Source organism: Leucoraja erinacea, chromosome 26 (genome assembly GCF_028641065.1).
Source record: "Leucoraja erinacea ecotype New England chromosome 26, Leri_hhj_1, whole genome shotgun sequence".
NCBI classification, from domain to species: Eukaryota; Metazoa; Chordata; class Chondrichthyes; order Rajiformes; family Rajidae; genus Leucoraja; species Leucoraja erinaceus.
This window is the reverse complement of record NC_073402.1, coordinates 19,617,001-19,635,316: the sequence shown is the minus strand read 5'-3', so window position 1 is coordinate 19,635,316 and position 18,316 is coordinate 19,617,001. Positions and strand designations below refer to the sequence as shown.

The 18,316-nt window shown below is 41.5% G+C and overlaps 1 protein-coding gene across 3 annotated transcripts in view; it reads right to left on the bottom strand.

The window, feature by feature from the left end:
- Positions 1 to 487: 487 nt before the first annotated feature.
- Positions 488 to 18,316, bottom strand: part of LOC129709753 (hippocalcin-like protein 1) — a 105,369-nt gene continuing 87,540 nt past the window's right edge. For 2 of the 3 annotated variants that reach the window (XM_055656310.1, XM_055656311.1), the window contains exons 3-4: positions 4,980 to 5,085; positions 488 to 2,561 (exon numbers count right to left, since the gene is read on the bottom strand). In XM_055656310.1, the coding sequence (XP_055512285.1) occupies positions 2,464 to 2,561; positions 4,980 to 5,085 (204 nt within the window). In that variant the 3' untranslated portion in view covers positions 488 to 2,463. The remainder of the gene's footprint in view (positions 2,562 to 4,979; positions 5,086 to 18,316) is intronic. The other variant, XM_055656309.1, reaches the window with a different exon arrangement.

Sequence of the window (18,316 nt, the reverse complement as noted above, 5' to 3'; positions counted from 1 at the left end):
TTACTCATTAAAACCTCACTAAAGTTTCTCTTGTATAAATGCAATGTTTCTTGATTGACTTTTATCTATATCTTCTTTTCTGTTTGGCTTGTATATCTTTTTAACCTTCCTGAAGTCAGATAACCACTTTTGGATCTACCAACAGAACCACTAACTCGCTATTTCTACCAGTGGGCTACTGATGGTCAACAATCAGAAACATTCTCATAATGCTCTGCTGCATTCGTGACCAAAGGCTTGGTCGCAACAGGTTTATGAGCGTCTCAAATAGAGTGTAGCTAGAAAGCATGTATAAAAACTTTGACATTTACATTGGTGTCGTTTGTTCCTTGGAGTTAACATCAAGGCTGCTTTATTTTTCTCATGACCAGTCCTTCGCACCAACAATTAAACATTGCTCTTCATTTTCAGCCCAGTTCCTGCCTTGAAATCTTGAGCAAAAACATCAAATCTGATCTTTTGATTCAAGTAGAAACAATTAAAAAAAAAGTCATACAGGCACTACATAAGCTCAAACACAAAATCTGCCCATTTCGACAATGTGCTAAATGTTTCTGCATTCAGCAATGATATTGTCAAATTCAGAGCAACTAATGTTCTATATGGACACACGAGACTGCAGATGCTGGAAACTTGAGCACAAAAACAAACTGCCCAAGCAGTAACATTTTATGCCACTGATTTCAATAAGTAGATCAAGTCTGATTTCCACACGATGGAAAAAAACGGCATTTCATTTCTTGCTTTAAAACAATGATGTTTTAATTTAGAATAGTATTTGAAGATGAATTACAACACTGTTAAAAATACATTTAACTTTTAATACAATTCCTCCTATACCATGATCTAACATGCACTGCCAGTGATTCCTCCTTCATTCCTGAAGCACGCAAAACACTCGTGCTAGAGCAGACTCAGTATACTCATCACAAGGATAAAGTGGATTTTTATTCCAGTTATTAATAACATGGTGAGACAGTAATAATATCAGGCAGGAAGACCTTGCATCTAGCGCACTTGTCCACAGTATTCCCTCGTACGTTTCTAACAGCCATCAATTCTGTTGGTGTCTGGGTTTTTGGCCATAGTGTCTGATAGATGCAAACAGCGCTTTTTTTCTGCACAAATAAAGGTGCTGGCACACAAGATAAATAAACATATATATTACGTGGCCGTAAAACAAAATAACGACATTTAACTATTTTGGGGGTTGCCGGAACGCCGTGCTGGTGCATGCCGTCACAAAACAAAAGTACTGGATGCACGATATACCATGTCAATCTGGTGCATAAATCAAATTCACATTACCTTTGCACTTGGTAGCACTTACACACTAACACAGGCGATTATTTACTCCTTCATCGAAAACGCGGCAGACTTGCCTTTCCCACGAGAGTGACATCTATTATTACTTTACAACAGAATCCAGTCTCATCAGACCTGTTTTGTTTGGATGACAATTTTTTGTGGATTTGGAATTGGGTATGTCCTTCATTCCACTACTTCCACCAACTGTTTACCTTCTTCCCAGTGAAATGGAATCAGGGAGATGGACCTCATTATTGGATAAGACGTGAGCTGAAGGGAGATTTGGTGATTTTCCATAATTTAGGCAACAACTCATTGCCATTTTTATATAATCATCGGCCACTGACAATTCTTCAACTGATCAAACCTTGTGTTGGGAATCTACCAGATTTAGAAATCTTAGACTGGGGAATATATATAAGTTGGTAAATCAGCGGTGCTCGATTCCAAGTATTTTTTTATAAAACCAAAATTATGTTCAGGGCACACTCTGTATACACATCAACAGCTCCACTGTGTACGTGAGGGCCACTTAAAACATTTCACCTCAGTTTGCACCTCCCCTTGCAAACAAATCTGTAATGTCTTCCTGCTTACTAAGCGTAAACTATACTTTGCACAGTGATCAGAGGTTCACTTGGTGAATCTGCAAGTGAAATAATCCATTAGGTTCATTTGCAGATCACTATAGATCATTCTGGGAATTGGAATTGTTGGTTTGTACAACAATATGCAATAACTAGAGCAGCTACAATGCACTCAAAGCGTGATTGCAAGCTCCCATATGTGGCACCTTTACATTCGCAATGTCAAACTGATGTTCAGGTTATGAGTCAATAACAGACATGTGCATTATTCTGAACCATAGTGGAGAGCCTTACGCACAATGTCCTGTCGCCTTATGAGTGTTGGCATGCCTGATTGTTGAAGTGTCCATTGCACAGAAAACACAATACAAAAGTAACAATGCAGTGACTAAAAGCTCCCCCGAAGACAGCGTGGGTAAACTATGCTGTCCATGTTAGTCAATCACCCTCTTATGGCAGGAAGATCAATTCATGATGAGATGGAGGTCAGACAAAGGGTTGGCAATCCAGCTGGAATGAAAGCTCGTTCCTTTACTTCGGATGATCAGTGCGATACAATCATGTCCCATTAGAACTGAGATGCACTGCTTGGGTCACACTGTAGTAACCGTACAATGGAGGGGTCACTCTTGGCACCTTTAATGAATTCTTCAAGGGACAATTTACCTGGAAGAAATGTGTAAAAACGTGTATTAAGGAACAATCTGTTTTGAAAAAATAACAGGCTGTTTTCATAAAAAATCAATTCATGAAAATTGAATCATTTCATTATCAGTTATCAGGCAACCGAGCCATCCTACAGCAGTCCTGAACCACTGTCCACCTCATCAGGGACCCTCGGACTATCTTTGATCGGATTGTACTGGCTTTACCTTGCACTAAACGCTATTCCCTTATCATCTTGTGAATGGCTCGATTGTAATCATATATTGTCTGACTGGTTAGCACGCAACAAAACCTTTACACTCTACCTTGGAACATGTGACAATAAATTAAAACTGAACTGAACTGGAATATTTTACTTAAGCGGGAAAAAAACAAAAATATCGTATATCAATTTTTGTCCTTAGTATCGTTAGACAATTGGGTAGCTGAGGAATTGAATAAAGAATGATATTAGGAGAACATTTATTTTGGTAAAATGGGAAAGGCATGTGGTGAAATTTACTAAGGCATGTAATTCGAGGATGAAGTCCATGTAGATTCATATATTTATGTGGTTATAGTTCGGGCATTTCCCTCCCTCTGTCCACTGACTTGTATTCACAAATAAAAGGTTCCCAGAGATCGATTCTTCAAAATGATTTAAAGTCATCTCTTGTATATCCCTTATGGGAAATATCAACAAGAATCTCCACCAATTATGAGGTATGCGCTATGCAGGATGTGCATTAAATAAACATGGGTCTTCAACAGGTGAGCAATGCAACATCAATGGCTAAAACAACTTGGTATGATTTAATGACAAACATGACATGTTGAATTGGCACATACCTAAATGTATGACAGGTATGATTTACATGGGCATTTTTTGTGTGTTTTGTGGAATTCCTTTCCGGTTTTGTGTGTAAAAAAAAACTCCCAGAGAATAATATGGATATTCTTCTGTCAAAACTTTAAGCTTTAAATATTAGAAATTAAATATTTTTCCTTTGGAAAAAAAGCAACATAAAGGAATGCAGAGCAAAGGAAATAGATCGTAATTGAACTGATATTTTATTAATACTTGAATGTTTTCTACAACGTCATGGGTTTGACTTTTTTCTGTCATGGACAGTCAACACACTAGTTAGTGGTTTGCCACAAGGTCCTTTTTGTGCTTCTTTAAGGACTATCAGATTGTCACAGAAAGGTTAACAATTTTGGTTGAAAAGCCCATAAAGAAAATTACTGTTTAAGAAGGTACTGCAGATGCTGGAAAATCGAAGGTGCACAAAAAAGCTGGAGAAACTCAGCGAGTGCAGCAGCATTTATGGGGCTGAAGAAGGGTTTCGGCCCGAAACGTTGCCCATTTCCTTCGCTGCATAGATGCTGCTGCACCCGCTGAGTTTCTCCAGCTTTTTTGTGTACCTTAAAAACTTAATGTGACTGGAGTAAAAGATGAAGTAAAAATAAATGTTGACATTATTCATAATTATTAATAATAACTAATAGTTTCATTTTTTAATAAATCCATGTTTATTTAATGAATGAATTATTAATAATAATTGATCATTATTAATAATGTTCTTCAAAACTAGAAAGAATTTTTGTGCTGAGTTTTCCTCATCTTTCAATTCCCCCACTAATCCGTGAAGAGAAGTAATAACCTTGGGTATATCGTGTCTCCTTGTAACAGAGACGTGGATAATTTTAGCTTATCAAGTCTATGATGGTTCACACAGCAAATCTATTTTTTCTCACCTCATATTCCCTTTCACCTCCCCGAGAATCTTCATCCTCCCATAGGAGCAATTTACAATGGCTATAACTTTCCAACCCGCATATAATTGGCATGTGGGTAGAAACTGAAGCACCTGGGAGGATCCCACATGGTCACAGAGAAAACCTGCAAACTCCACACAGACAGCCCCGAAGGTTGGAATTTAATATGGGGCAGTGCCCTAACGGCTGCACGGATGTACCCTTTCTGCACTCATTGGAGTCTACATTTGACATCTAATTATAAATTCATGTTATAGGAACAGACTTAGGCCATTTGGCCCATTAATGGCTATTCATTCATGGCTGATCTATCTTTCCCTCTCAACCCCATTCTCCTGCCTTCTCCCCATAACCCCTGACACCCTTACGAATCAAGAATCTGTCAATCCGCGCCTTAAAAATACCCAATGTCTTGGCCTCCACAGCCGTCTGTGGTAACGAATTCCACAGATTCAATATAAAACCAATTTGCTTTATGGTTCAAAGTATTTTATGGAGTCAAGCACCACTGTTCATTTATCGAGCTTCGGCACAGGGACATAAAGGCATAAACTGGGGCCAACGCCATGTTCTTCATGGCAGGCAGTGGGACCTCTGCTGTAAAAAGTACTGAAGGTAGAAATGATTGTGGAATATGCAAGGGAATAGTTTGGCTGTTACCATCGTTATTCGAGTCCATCTGTCGAAAGATTTTATCTGTTCTTTTCTCTGGTGTTGCTTCATCGTCAGGCATCTTCATCACAGTCGATACCATCTTGTAGATAGCCTGTCAAAATAAGAACGTCCAATAAATGGGTCAATATTCATTGTCCAGTACATAGCTGACATCTCTCCTCACTGAGCTCTCTCATATGTTTATTAATATAAGATCAATGTGATGAAGATGCTCCAGGTGCTGGAAGCCTGAACTAAAATGAAAAATCTGAAAATATTCGGGTCTGGCAGCTTTCTTGTGGAACAAAACATATCACATCAACGGCCTTTCATCAGCATGGAAAGAATAGAGGTAAGTATGTTTTATGATGCAGAGAAAGAGGGGGGGGGGGGGGGGGAAGGGAAGGAAAGATCAATTTATTGTCACATGTACCTGGGCACAGTGAAATGCATTGTTTTTTACAACCCAGTAGAATCATACAACAGTCTTCACCAAGGCAGTACACAAGAGTCACCATGTTTTCTGCGCAAAGTTACAGAAAAATAATTGAACAGTTTTATCTTATGAATCAAGCTTGGTGCCGCACGTGCCCACAACAGGCTTCCACCGGGACTCCCCTACATTCCCTACAGATGGTCAGTGATAGTGTGGAGTTGACAAAGGGATGTTGATGGAAGGAATAATAATTTTGTAAATAATTATGAGAAATGGCTCTGCAGGCAGTGTAAATGGGAGCAGCAGAATCATGATCTGAATGCCTTGAACTTGATATTGAGTCTCCATTGTCACTAATTGGCAGTTGAGTTGGCTGAGCTTCCTTGGAACTGTGTAGGAGGCCATTCGTAGAGGTGGAAGATACAGTTGATATGTAGAATTACAGTAACAAACGTTTAAATACTTGAGTTCATGCTTTGCATTCTGCGGGAGTTCTGCAGAATTCTCACCTATAGTCAAAGAGTCGTGTTCCCGATGCGCAGGTGTAAATGCAGTCAATGGTGAACACGTACAGACCCCGTACAGCCGTGATAGGCATTGCTACAAGTGTTGTGAGGTTGAAGGGAATTGAATATTGCAACAACTGCAGAGTAATTGAATGTCATGATCAACCAGAGCAATGAAATAGTCTCCATAACTGGGCATTTAAAGGTTCTAAATTGCAATTTCATAATGTGGCACTGCTATTCCCAGGCACAATGAAGAAAATTGGGTAATCCATCCTTAAATGAAGACATCATTGCTCCAAATGACTGAGAATGAATTTTAAATGTAGGACTTGTATTATATGATAATTTTTCACTCAGTGAGACTTGCTGGAGGAATATTTTACTTTCACTACTTGGCACATTGTTGTAAAAAAGAAAAAAAATCCCTTCATCTAATTTACTGCTGAGATGACATTTAAAAGAGATAAAAGAAACACACACAAAATAAAGTCCAGAAGCAACCACAAACAAAAATGCAATAAAATTTTGAAAATCCACGCACTTGGTGTTTTGGTGGCATTGAACTGACAGATTTTCCAATCTATTGGATGTCACTCCTGATAATAGCCAAGCACAGTTTTAATTCACTTTTTCAAATGTTAGACAGCGGCACCATTAATGTACCTGTGCATCCGGTGAGTTGAAAAAGAACAGGAAATATAAAGCATGATGGACCCTGCCCATGGCTGCACACACTTTTCCATGTTCCTGACCACTGGGGTACCAGACTCTGACCTCACATCTGGCTCTCAGTCTAAAACCCAGGTCTGGCTGCGGACCCAACTCACACTCAAACCCATGGCTCACATCTGTACGAATGAGTGAGTGAACTGGATGCCAAATCCCACAAGTTCTGAAATGATCCGATTGCAGATTCTCGGAGTTTTACTGGGGCAGGTGATACTTTTGAATTGGTTCGGAAAGCCGATCTAATGAGGTGCCAAATAAATCTCTTTCTGGTTACTCAACTCCATTATTTTTAGAAGGTAGACACAAAGTGTTGGAGTGACTCAGCGGGTCTGTCAGCATCTCTGGAGAAAAAGGTTGGGTCAGGACCCTTCTTCAGACACTTATTTTTAGATTGTATTTTGAAGTTCCAACCTCTCATCTGTACAACTGTTCTGGGCAAACAGTGCCAACCATGCTATTCGTAGGTTGATGTTATCATTTGGGTGGGCTGTCGTTAACATGTAACCTGTACTAACAAGGTGAAGTGGACTGTGGCTGGAACAGTAATGCAGGCAGTGACCTTATACAGGAAGCAATGAATAATGGCATGACGTGACAGAGTGGATAGCAAAGGTTTTCAGAAGCTGCGCTAGATCGCAGAGATGGTAAGGTTGAAAGCTGTCATGTATTTCCAGGGAGCCTGGAGACCTATCAGTAACAGTAAAGCTAAAGGATAAATGGGGTTAGCAGGGGTCAATGTTGAAAACTTGGCTTCTGTGTTGCAAAGTTCAATGGCAGAGAATGCAGCTCTGGAGGTTATATCCTATTTAAATGCATTTCCAGCTTCAGACATTACCCAGTTCACAGCATCACACATATGCCATCAATTTCCAGCAGAAATGCGAACATCCCATTTACACATTTCACTTCGATGTAAGCCACACATCCAAATTTCCTGACGTGCACATCGCCAGGACAAGCTCAAACACAAGGAAGGAAAATAAATTAGTGTTAGCAAAGAAATCCAGCTAAAGCCAACAGTGAACAACAAATCCCAAGGACCCGATGAGCTACAGATGTCTGAGCCTCTGCCGACAGTTGGTTCTCTGGTTGTCATCTTCCAATATTCTATGCATTCTACAGTTCTTGCATATCAGACTTTTGCAAATGTGATGTGTCACTTCGTCAAAGGAGTGCGAGATAAAACCGGGAACTCTGGAATTGTCAGCCTGACATTGGCTGTTTGGAAAAAGCTGGTGTCTAAAATAATTGAGATGACATTAAGATACTTTGAAAACAATATGATTGAGCAGACTTAGCGATTCAGAGTTATAGAGCATGGAAACAGGCCCTTCGGCATAATTCGTCCATGTTGGATGAGATGCATATCTATGCTAATCCTATTTGCTTGCATTTGGTCCTTATCCCTCTCAATCTTTCCTCTCCATGTATCTGTCCAAATGTATTTTAAGTATCGTCTATCACCTCCTTTGTTAGCTCATTCCATGCACCCACCACATTTGGAGATAGATTCTTGATTAGTACAGGTGTCAGACGTTATGGGGAGAAGGCAGGAGAATGGGGTTAGGAGGGAGAGATAGATCAGCCATGATTGAATGGCGGAGTAGACGATGGGCCGAATGGCCTAATTCTACATCACTTATGATCACCCTCCGGTCCTTGTTAACTCAACGTGTATTTATGAAATCCTGTTTGACAAATCCACTGGAATTCTTTGCAAATGTATCTAAAGACTAACCCATCGATATGATGCATTTGCATTTTCAGGAGGTTTTTTCAATTTCATCGCACATGGGAGGATGCTGAACAAATTTGGAACACATGAAATTGGGGGCAATGTACTAAAACCACTTGAGAGCCAAGGAACAGATAGAAAACAAAGGAGTCCTTCTCTGGTTGGGAGACCAGGAAGACTATTGAACCTCAGGGATCGATGCTTAAGTCTGGGTTTATTCACAATCTGTTTCAATGATTCGGCTGAGGGAATCAATTGTAACATTTCCAACTTAATAATGATACAAAACTAAGTTGGAAAGTGTGCAGTGGTGAGAAGTGGCTACAAAGAGATATAGACAAACCAATTGAATGGACAACTACAAAGCTAACAGAGTACAGCGTGGGGAAACAGTTCTGCAGAAAGAAAGAGAAACTTTGAAAGGCTTTTAAATGGTGAAAGATTGGAAAGTGTTGATCTTCAATTGAGTCTGGGTGTTTAACTGCACAGTCACTAAACACTAAAGTCGGGGGTGGGGGGGTGGTGAGTGCATGGAGGCAACACACAAAGGCAGAGGGAAGGTACCCTGACCACATGAATGGTGGATGTTAATTAACACAATTGTTGCCCTTACCCCTATGGCATCCTATGATATTCATGTCACAAGAGCAGACATGTGCAGTATAACTAGAATGGGTTATTCTTATGGAGGTACAGGCACAATATGTAAAACTCCATTTGGGTTTAAACACAACATCAAGATCAGCAGCCAAATAAATAGGACTTCTGATTAGGACAAAAATAGGGCAAAGGTCTGAAGATGGTACTCGACCCGAAACGCCATCCATTCCTTCTCTCCAGAGATGCTGCCTGTCCTACTGAGTTACTCCAGCATCTTGTGCCATACAAACCAGCACCATCTGCAGTTCCTTCCTACACAGGACAAAATTCATCCTGTATTTATCTCAACCACATAAAGATGGGAACAATTATACCGCCATAGGCAATGGTTTCCCATATGCTACCAAATGCTACAGAAATCTGGTTCAGTGAATAATCTACTTGAAATAACGGATATTTTCCCAGTTTTTCCATAATAAATAGAAATAAGGAAGTTACTGAGAATTCTCTTTACCCATGGAATTCTCACGAGGTCTCGTTAAACTGTTGTACATCAACGTTCATCACAACCGTAGCAGACTTAACTTAAAAGCCTGTGCATTGGCATTCATTCAATACACCAGTGTCTTATATTGCCTTACATTGCACCTCAGACTGATATACTTTTATCCTATTAATCCTGATCCTATTAATTTTTATTGATATTCTCTTGATCTAACTTTCCTAAATAGCATTAATTTATCTCTTCTGATTAGACATTGAACATCCATCAAGCAAGAGAAAGAGTTAAAACTTCATTTAGATGACTGTTCATTGAGCTAATGAATGGCCCTGAAACAAACGTCAACTCTATTACTCTTTCCGCAGATGCTTCCTGACCAGCTGGATGTTTCCAGCATTTTCCAGTGTTTATTTTGGATTTTCAACATCTGCATTTGTTTTTTCGATTTTCCTCAAATTTGATGAAGGGACATTATTCCATATTCTTTGACGATTGACTATGCCTAACTCCTAGGATTGTGGAGCATTAGTTTTGAAGAAGAGATATGGAAAAGTTTAGATCTTTGCTCAGGTGGGCCACTGGCAGTGGGATGGGGAGATGGTTGTGATCAGCTGAGGTGCGTGTTACCATGAAGGATGATAAGCCCTGGGTCCTGTGACGGCAGAGTCTAGCAATCTGGGGTGAGGTGGGAAATCCAACTATCAGTAGGCGTTCCCATGCCAATCTCCATAGCAACAAACATGCCTGGGAACCAACAAAAGCCATCCGTTGTGAAGGATTGCTTCTGTAAGTCTGGTCCATGTGGTCCAGGGAACGCACATGTGCAAAACAATTTCATTGAAGTCGCATCAACATGTGTGATGATCACTAACCTACTCAGCCATTCAGACTCAATGTGATAGTAATTTAGTTTAGAGATAGAGTGTGGAAACAGGACCTTCGGCCCACTGAGTCCATGCTGACCAATGAAAACCCCTACACTAGTTCTATCCTCGACACTCGGGACAATTTACAGAAGCCAATTAACCTGCACGTCTTTGGAATGTGGGTGGAAGCCGGAGTGATCGGTTGGAAAACCCACACGGTCACAGGGAGAAAGCGCAAACTCCATCCAGACAGCATCCGTAGTTGGGATTAAACTCGGGTCTCTGTCGCTGTAAGGCAGCAACTCTACCATTGGGCCACTGGGCCGCCCCTGCAATATGCGGAGTCCAGGCATTGATTTGGTGATGACTTCATTTACTGATCATGCTTTACTTAAATTACTAGGTGATACAATCACAATCACTGTGATGTGGGAGAATATTCTTTGCACAGCATTTAGTCACATTGCAGAAAATATCACCACTAACCATCAGAGGGCACTTTAGACACAGTTAACAAGTGTCATTCCTTCATTCAGCTGCTGCACAAAGTGACTTACATCATTCAGTCAGTGTCAAACTGAAACCCATGGGTCGGCCTGTCAGATTATAACTTCAGAACCAATATCACAGCAACCCCTCCCGGCAAGTGAAAGCATAGACCAAATGCATGGATTTGTTGAACAATTCACAGGAAACTGTCAATTACATCTGCAACATTCAATTAACGCACGACATAACAGTGACAGTATTTCTAAAGAAGTACTCCTAAAGAAGTCTGAAGAAGGATCTCAACCCGAAACATCACCTATTCCTTTTCTCCAGTGATGCTGCCTGACCAACGGAGTCACTCCAGCATTTTGTGTTTATCGACAGTATTTCTAAAATTCAGTTTGAAAATTCACATTAATTGAAGCAAATGCAACCTAAGTAAATGCCACGAATTCCAAAAGGGATCTCGTTCTGTAATGTAATTAAAAAAAAGCAACTGCAGATGCTGGCTTACACCAAAGATAGACACAAAATGCTGGAGTAACTCGGCACATTCGGTCAGGCAGCATCTCTGGAGAAAATGAACAGGTCATGTTTTGGGTCAGGACCCTTCTTCACACTGGTTGTAGTGGGTCGGAGGGTTGGATTTGAAGCAAGAGGACAAGAACAGGACAAATCAGGGCTAGTAACACCCTGCCTGAGGTCATCTGCCGCTGGTCCTAATTTGTCCTGATCACTTACTATTTAGGTTAAAATTAGGTGGTATTCCAATTGAGACTCGAGTCATAAGGTGCTCACTTCGAACTGGCTGATTACCAATGAAAGCAGAAATTATTTAAGCAACAGTCAAGAAGACTATAGCCCTGGCTCTTCCAACATCAACATGTTAAATTATGGTCACACAGTTAATCTTCCCAGTCTGAGAAGACATTAGCCTTAGACCTTATGGACTGGGAAATAAATCCTCCAGGATTTCTACTGCCAACCAGCAATCCCTGCCTTGAGATGCCGGCCAGTATGAGGATGAGCCACGACCTGGCTGCTTCGAGTGATTTGCCCACTAACATTCACAGTCGCTTTTCAGTGTACAACGACAGCCATTTGGAGAATGTGAATTTTCTTGTACCCAATGTCAACTGACAGTGCTGTGAAGAGAGGCTGAGAGTGGGAATGAACATAACATTTGTGTTTCTCAAGAAAATATATTCTGTGTTTTTTTTAAAAAACGTTTTGGCCTGTAACATACAGTAAGATTCAGTTATCTAGATAGTTCAATACTAAGCTCACTGGCTATTGATTCTCACACTTCCTGCAACCTACCAGGGCTCCTGGTCTTGTGTTCCCACTGATACACTTTTTTTTTGTCCTCTTTAACATACCAGAGCCCCGATTCCTGCACTTCCTTTAACACACCGAACACTGGTTCCTGCACACTGTTGAACACTCTCCTGTCCACATGCTCCCTTTAACGCACATTAGGGATTCTGAGTCACACATACCTTTCATGCATCAGTGTCCCAGTTCTAACGTTCTCTTCAAACGTTACAAGGCATTCTACGCCCAAACCTCCAGACTCAGAAACAGCTTTATTCCAAGAGCTATAGCGGCTCTGAACCGGCCCTGTTGAGTGGCCCCTCACCCCCCTGGACTGTCTCCCTCGGATGGTCTCCACAAACAGCTTATTTATTTATTTTACTTTTCTTTTTCATCGGTTGGAAGCTGCATACTAAATCTCGTTGCACTGACGTGCAATGACAATAAAATATATTATTATTATTATTAAACTCAAAAGGACCCTGTTTCCTGCCCTCCCTTGATGGTTTCTGGATTATTTTGAATATTTATTTATATCCTTGCACTGTATCTAAAAAAAAAAACTGATAGTATGTTGGAGTACTGCACAACTTTTATCCAATAGTCCAGAAAATGAAAATCTTGAAACGGCCATATTAAGGAGGCATCTGCACACCAAAGCAGCGTACAGAGGCCAAACTGGATCTGCAACAGGTACCCAAATACTGTAAGCCTAATCCTGGAGCACAGCCACAGACTGTAAACTGCTTAAGGGAAGTCACACATATGGAGGCTTTGAATGACCCAGCCTGAAGGGGTGCATTCTTTCCCCACCTGGTGGAAGACGGGGATATCCTTGGATTTACATTAAATGTAAAATTTCTGCTGGAACATCATTCTTGAACTTCCGAGACCCCTGTATTTCCAAGCTTGCGCCGCCCGGCCTTCCCCCACCCCAGCTAATGTGGGAAACGTCGCATCTGGGATCCTATTATGGACACCTTACCGGATCAAATGTGCGGTACACTCTTCAACCTTCTCCCAACATTCGCGGAGCTGGGGCGCCCTGCAACGGATTTGGAGTTCGCAGCCCGCTACGGTGCCGGGGGCTAAACGCCCCTCCGACGGAGCCCCCATCCGCAGTTGGGAACGGAGAGGTTAAGATTAAAGGAGTTTCTTCCAGAGGCAATTCGGACTGTAAATGATTCCCCGCCTTTCTACCACGCTAAAAATCTTCCATTCGGAAATCCGAAAATGTCCGAAATCCGACAAGTGTCTGGGGTGCACTACTACTCTAGTCCAGAAAATGATCTTTTCCTTCGAAGTTATTACAGAGGTTATTATCTGTAAACAGAATAAGTAATGTGCACAGTGTTATGATTGAGGTTTATAGATTTGTTTGGTGCATTTTTTGTCCTGTTTGTCTTTTTGCATTAAAATTTCCGTGAGCATTGCCACTTTCATTTCACTGCACATCTCGTATGTGTATGTGACAAATAAACTTGACTTGACTTGACTTGAACTTGGTCTTCAGTGGGTGGACCATGATTGCAAATCAAGACACAAGGAACTCCAGATGCTGGAATCTTGCTTAGAGCACAACGTGCTGGAGTAACTCAGTGGGTCAGGCACCATTTCTAGAGTACATGGATAGGTAACATTTCGGGTGGGGACCGTTCTTTAATGCAAATCCTTCATTGCTACAGCGAAAATGCGGAAAGTTTTGAAACTAAGATGGATACTGACACATAAACATTCAGCAGGGTAAGAAACAAAATGCTGGAGTAACTCAGCGGGTCAGGCAGCATCCCTGGAGAGCATGGATAGGTGACATTTTGGGTTGAGACCCTTCTTCGGACATTCAACAGGATTAAATCAGTTTTTGAAATGTTCTACAAACAAAGCAGAGAGTTAAGGGCCTGTCCCACGATGAGAGTTCACCCAAGAGCTCTCCAGAGTAAAAAAAAAAAAATCAAACTCGTGGTACCTCATCACAAGTATTTTTTTTACTCTTGGAAATGTTTTACACATGTCGAAAAAACTTCACGGGTTTCCGCGTTTCCCGAGTACCTGCCGTTAGCATTACGAGCCGCTACGAGACATCCATGAGCTCCGACGTACCCGCTACATACATTCTACATACTTACCACGAGTTTGATTTTTTTTTTTTTAAACTTAGGAGAGCTCTTGGGTGAACTTGCATCGTGGGACAGGGGCTTAAAGGTGCTGCATGTGAATGGCTGGTTCGATCCTGCAAGGCTTCGCTTGGCCAGCATCCAAACAAATCAACGATCAGCAGTGCCTTTGCACGTTCTGCCGCACTATATCGTTCGAGAAGATGGATCAGCCCAGCTGGCCTTTGCTAATGCCATTTCAAGTGGATACAAATTATCACCATCGCAGAGTTGCAAGCACTCCCAAGTCATTAGAGACAGATGAGTGCCCATTCAATCCTAGCAGGATTCCGACTGAGCCCGGAGTTTATCCATATAAATCCCAGGAGGCAGAACTGCTAATCCCAGCGTAATGTGTGCATGCAGCAAACATCATTTCTTCTCATTTTACCAAATACATTCAACCATCGCAGGATTGCCAGAAGTACCCGAGCAAAGGTTTATAAAGTCTCCTAAAGTACCTTCTGATGAATTTCATGCAATCTTCCGGGATAGACAATCTGAAGTAGTTTCATTAATTTGCACTCATGACACAGGAATATTTTGAATCAGGTTCAAAGTGATGACGGTCATACCTTAAAGGGCCTGTCCCACGAACATGCGACTGCATGCGGCAAGCGAAACCTAACGTGGTCGCTTGAGCCGTACGGCCTCGCGGTGCCGGTCCCACTTCGATCGCCGGAGCCGTATCGAGTTGTGCGGAGCTGGTCCCGACATCGCACGGGGCTCCGAACAACTGACACTGTTCAAAAATTCCGCAAGGCAACGGCCTGCCGGCCCGCAGCCGCATTGAGGCCGTACGCACCGCCTCGACGGGCGTACACACCGTCTTGATGCCATACGCACCATCTCCAATATACGCAGCGTCTTGACGGCGTACACCTAGCGCGCACTTCCCGCGGACTTAACTCAAACTTCACGTCAACTCGAATGTGATCACTCGACCTCCGCGCAGCCTCGCTTCCGGTTTGGTTGCGCTCGGCGCATGCTTTCGCAAGCTGGTGGGACCGGCCCTGTACGGGGATCACTCAACCTCCGCCCGGCCCATGCGTGGCCCCCGCTTCCGGTTTGGTCGCGCTTGCCGCATGAAGTCGCATGCTCATGGGACAGGCCCTTAAGTAGTAAGTTTCCTCAGTGTTAAGAGAAGCACCAAGAGTAAGTGTTTCGCTGGTGCATCCACAGTAATTTAACATCGGTCAGCACAGTTGTACTATCAATCATTTGACCATTTCCATTTAGAAATGAAAGATTATCCACATGCCAGCACCTTCCATGTAAGCGACGGGGAGAAATGCTGCCAAATTGAGCTTTAATCATGCACATCCATAAAATTCCTGATGATACACACACATTTCTTGCCAAGCTAATTATAAAGATCCATATGCGAGTGGCGTTTCCTTTCAAATGCACAAATGTACTTCAAATGAGCGAATGAATCAATTCAATTGCCACAAAGTTGAAAATTATAATGAAAAGATGAATACTTCCTGATATTCTGCAATGCAAGCCAGCTTCATTCCTAAAGGGTGATTATGCACTTGCCAACTAACCTAGACCTATGTCTGGCCATGACGTGCAAGTCCAACAAAGAATGAACTACAAATAACTGACAGCCAGTAATTCTCAACTCTTAGTCGGTTTGATTTGGCCCTTTCGTTTCAAGTGCTGTCCAGTTGGTGCGAGGGGAACAAACATTTTAAAATCAGCAGACTTGAGCCCCAACTTGAGCCCCAACTTAGTCCAAGGTGTCTCGTTGCGATGAGGCTCCATCTATCTCCATATGTATTCAGCAAAATCAGCAAGTCCCTTTTGTACTCTGGCCCATGTTGAATAGCGTTAATTTAGATTTGTTGTATATCTCAAATTACAACGGACATACCTTGTTCTGTGCAAATTGGTTCCTTTACCACAACAATGGCTCCATCTAGAAGAATGGCTGCCACACAGCACCAGAGAGGACGGATTGATCCTGACGTCGTGTATTGACTGTGTGGAGTTTGCATGCTCTCCCTGTAACCGCGTGGGTTTTCTCTGGGTGCTCTGGTTTTCTCCCACATCCAAAAGGTTTGAGATTTTGTAGATTCTATATATTTCTATATAGCTTCTATATATTTAAAAAATGTATTTATTTGGCCTCTGCAAATTGCCCCTACTATGTGGGGAGTGGATGAGAAAGTGGGATATAACTGGTGCGAACAGGTGACTGATGGTCAGTGTGGACTCAGTGGGTCGAACAGCCTATTTCTATGCTGTATCTCCAAAAACTAAAACGTGATAATTATCTGTAAAGATTATGAAACATCTTCAGATATAAATGGCATTGTATATCAGTTTATGATGGCTCCAACATTATCCCACACTACCTAACTCAATGCCCCTCAAGGTTGCTATTGGGACTAAAACAAATAATATATTCTACTACGTTACACAATTATTAATCCACACAGCAATGTGGCATTTAGGGATTTGGGTAAAGTGTAGCCCAAATTAACTGGCAATGAAGCAGGTATGTACAAGACAAATGCCAGTGACTTACTGTTGCAAATCCAGCAACCATTGAGCCCAAAGACATCACGAAACACAAAGATCCAAGCTCCCATCGCAAATTTCTGAAGCGATGGAAGACAGCCTGGAAATATTTCTTATCACAAATCTCTCCGGGAAAAATGTCAATCAATTTCCAGGTCACATCTTTTAAATGGAGATAAACATAAGCACATGTTGATTTATAGGAGGCTGCTGGTATTTAGTTTGAAGAAGTGAATGTGCAAATACAGCAACCGATTAGACACATCATAAATTAGTCTTAAGTGCATGGAGGTTTGATGAAGGAGGTCTTGCTGCAATTGTACAGGGAATTTGATGAAACCACATCTGGGATAATATTTGCAGTTTGGGACGTAGTACCACAGAAGGAGATACTTTCATTTGCCGATGCAACATTGCAATGCTAAGTTACACTTCAGGAATAAAGGGTCAATATGGGACTAGTTGCAGATGAAGATATTTTTGGCATCTTATAATTGTACGGACTGTTAATGCATCTCCAAGGATACAAGATTCTCTTTAAATCAGAAATAAAAGCTGCACTTACTGAAGTACAATACGTTAAAGAAATTAGATAGAGGATTCAAAGTCACAATGTTAGAAGCAGAAAAGTGCAAGGACAGAAATAAAAAATCTGAAAAAGGGACTCGACCCAAAACATCACCTATTCCTTTTCTCCATAGATGCTGCCTGACCCGCTGAGTTACTCCAGCTTTTTGTGTCTATCTTCAGAACAAAAGCAGGCTTGGTTGGAGCTTTCCCAGAGTGGAAAGACCAACATTAAACCAAGTACACCATTCTGTCTTGGAGCTCCTTATGCGGAGGTTGCAGGTAGTGGAAGGTAAGACTAAGGTAAGACCTTCCACTACCTGCAACCCCCGGCAACCACCTTCAACAAGCATCGCAACCTGCTTCGACTAAAAAATTACCGATTTTTAAAACGGCAACCTATTTTTAGTCGCGGCCGGTTTTGAATTTTTTGAAATAATCGCCGGAACATAGAAGAAGCGGAAGAAGCGGGAGACTGACAAAAACCTTCGAGAACCTCCAGGAACGGCACGGAAACCTTGTGTGGGGCGCAAAGTCTCCAGAGGTTTACATTCAGGTTTCCTAAGTGGGACAGGGGCAACTGGGGATGAACTTGAAGGATAATTTCAGATGTGATACAATGTGAGCACAATAATTTTGTCCTTCCATTAAGAGTTTGAACAGAAATTTACGTCAGTTCAATAAAAATCCAGCAAAATATAGATATTTGCAAAATATGTGACAAATCAATAAGTAATAAGTAGCAAAATTAGAGGAAATATATTAGAGAGAAATTTCCAAGTTAAACGGTTATGCAAATTCAATTACATGTAATCATTTCAAATAACTGCTCCACTGCGTACATTATTCAGCTTAAACTGAAAATGTACATTTTTCTTATTTCTTACAGCTTGCTGTAATAAAAATCACTAAAA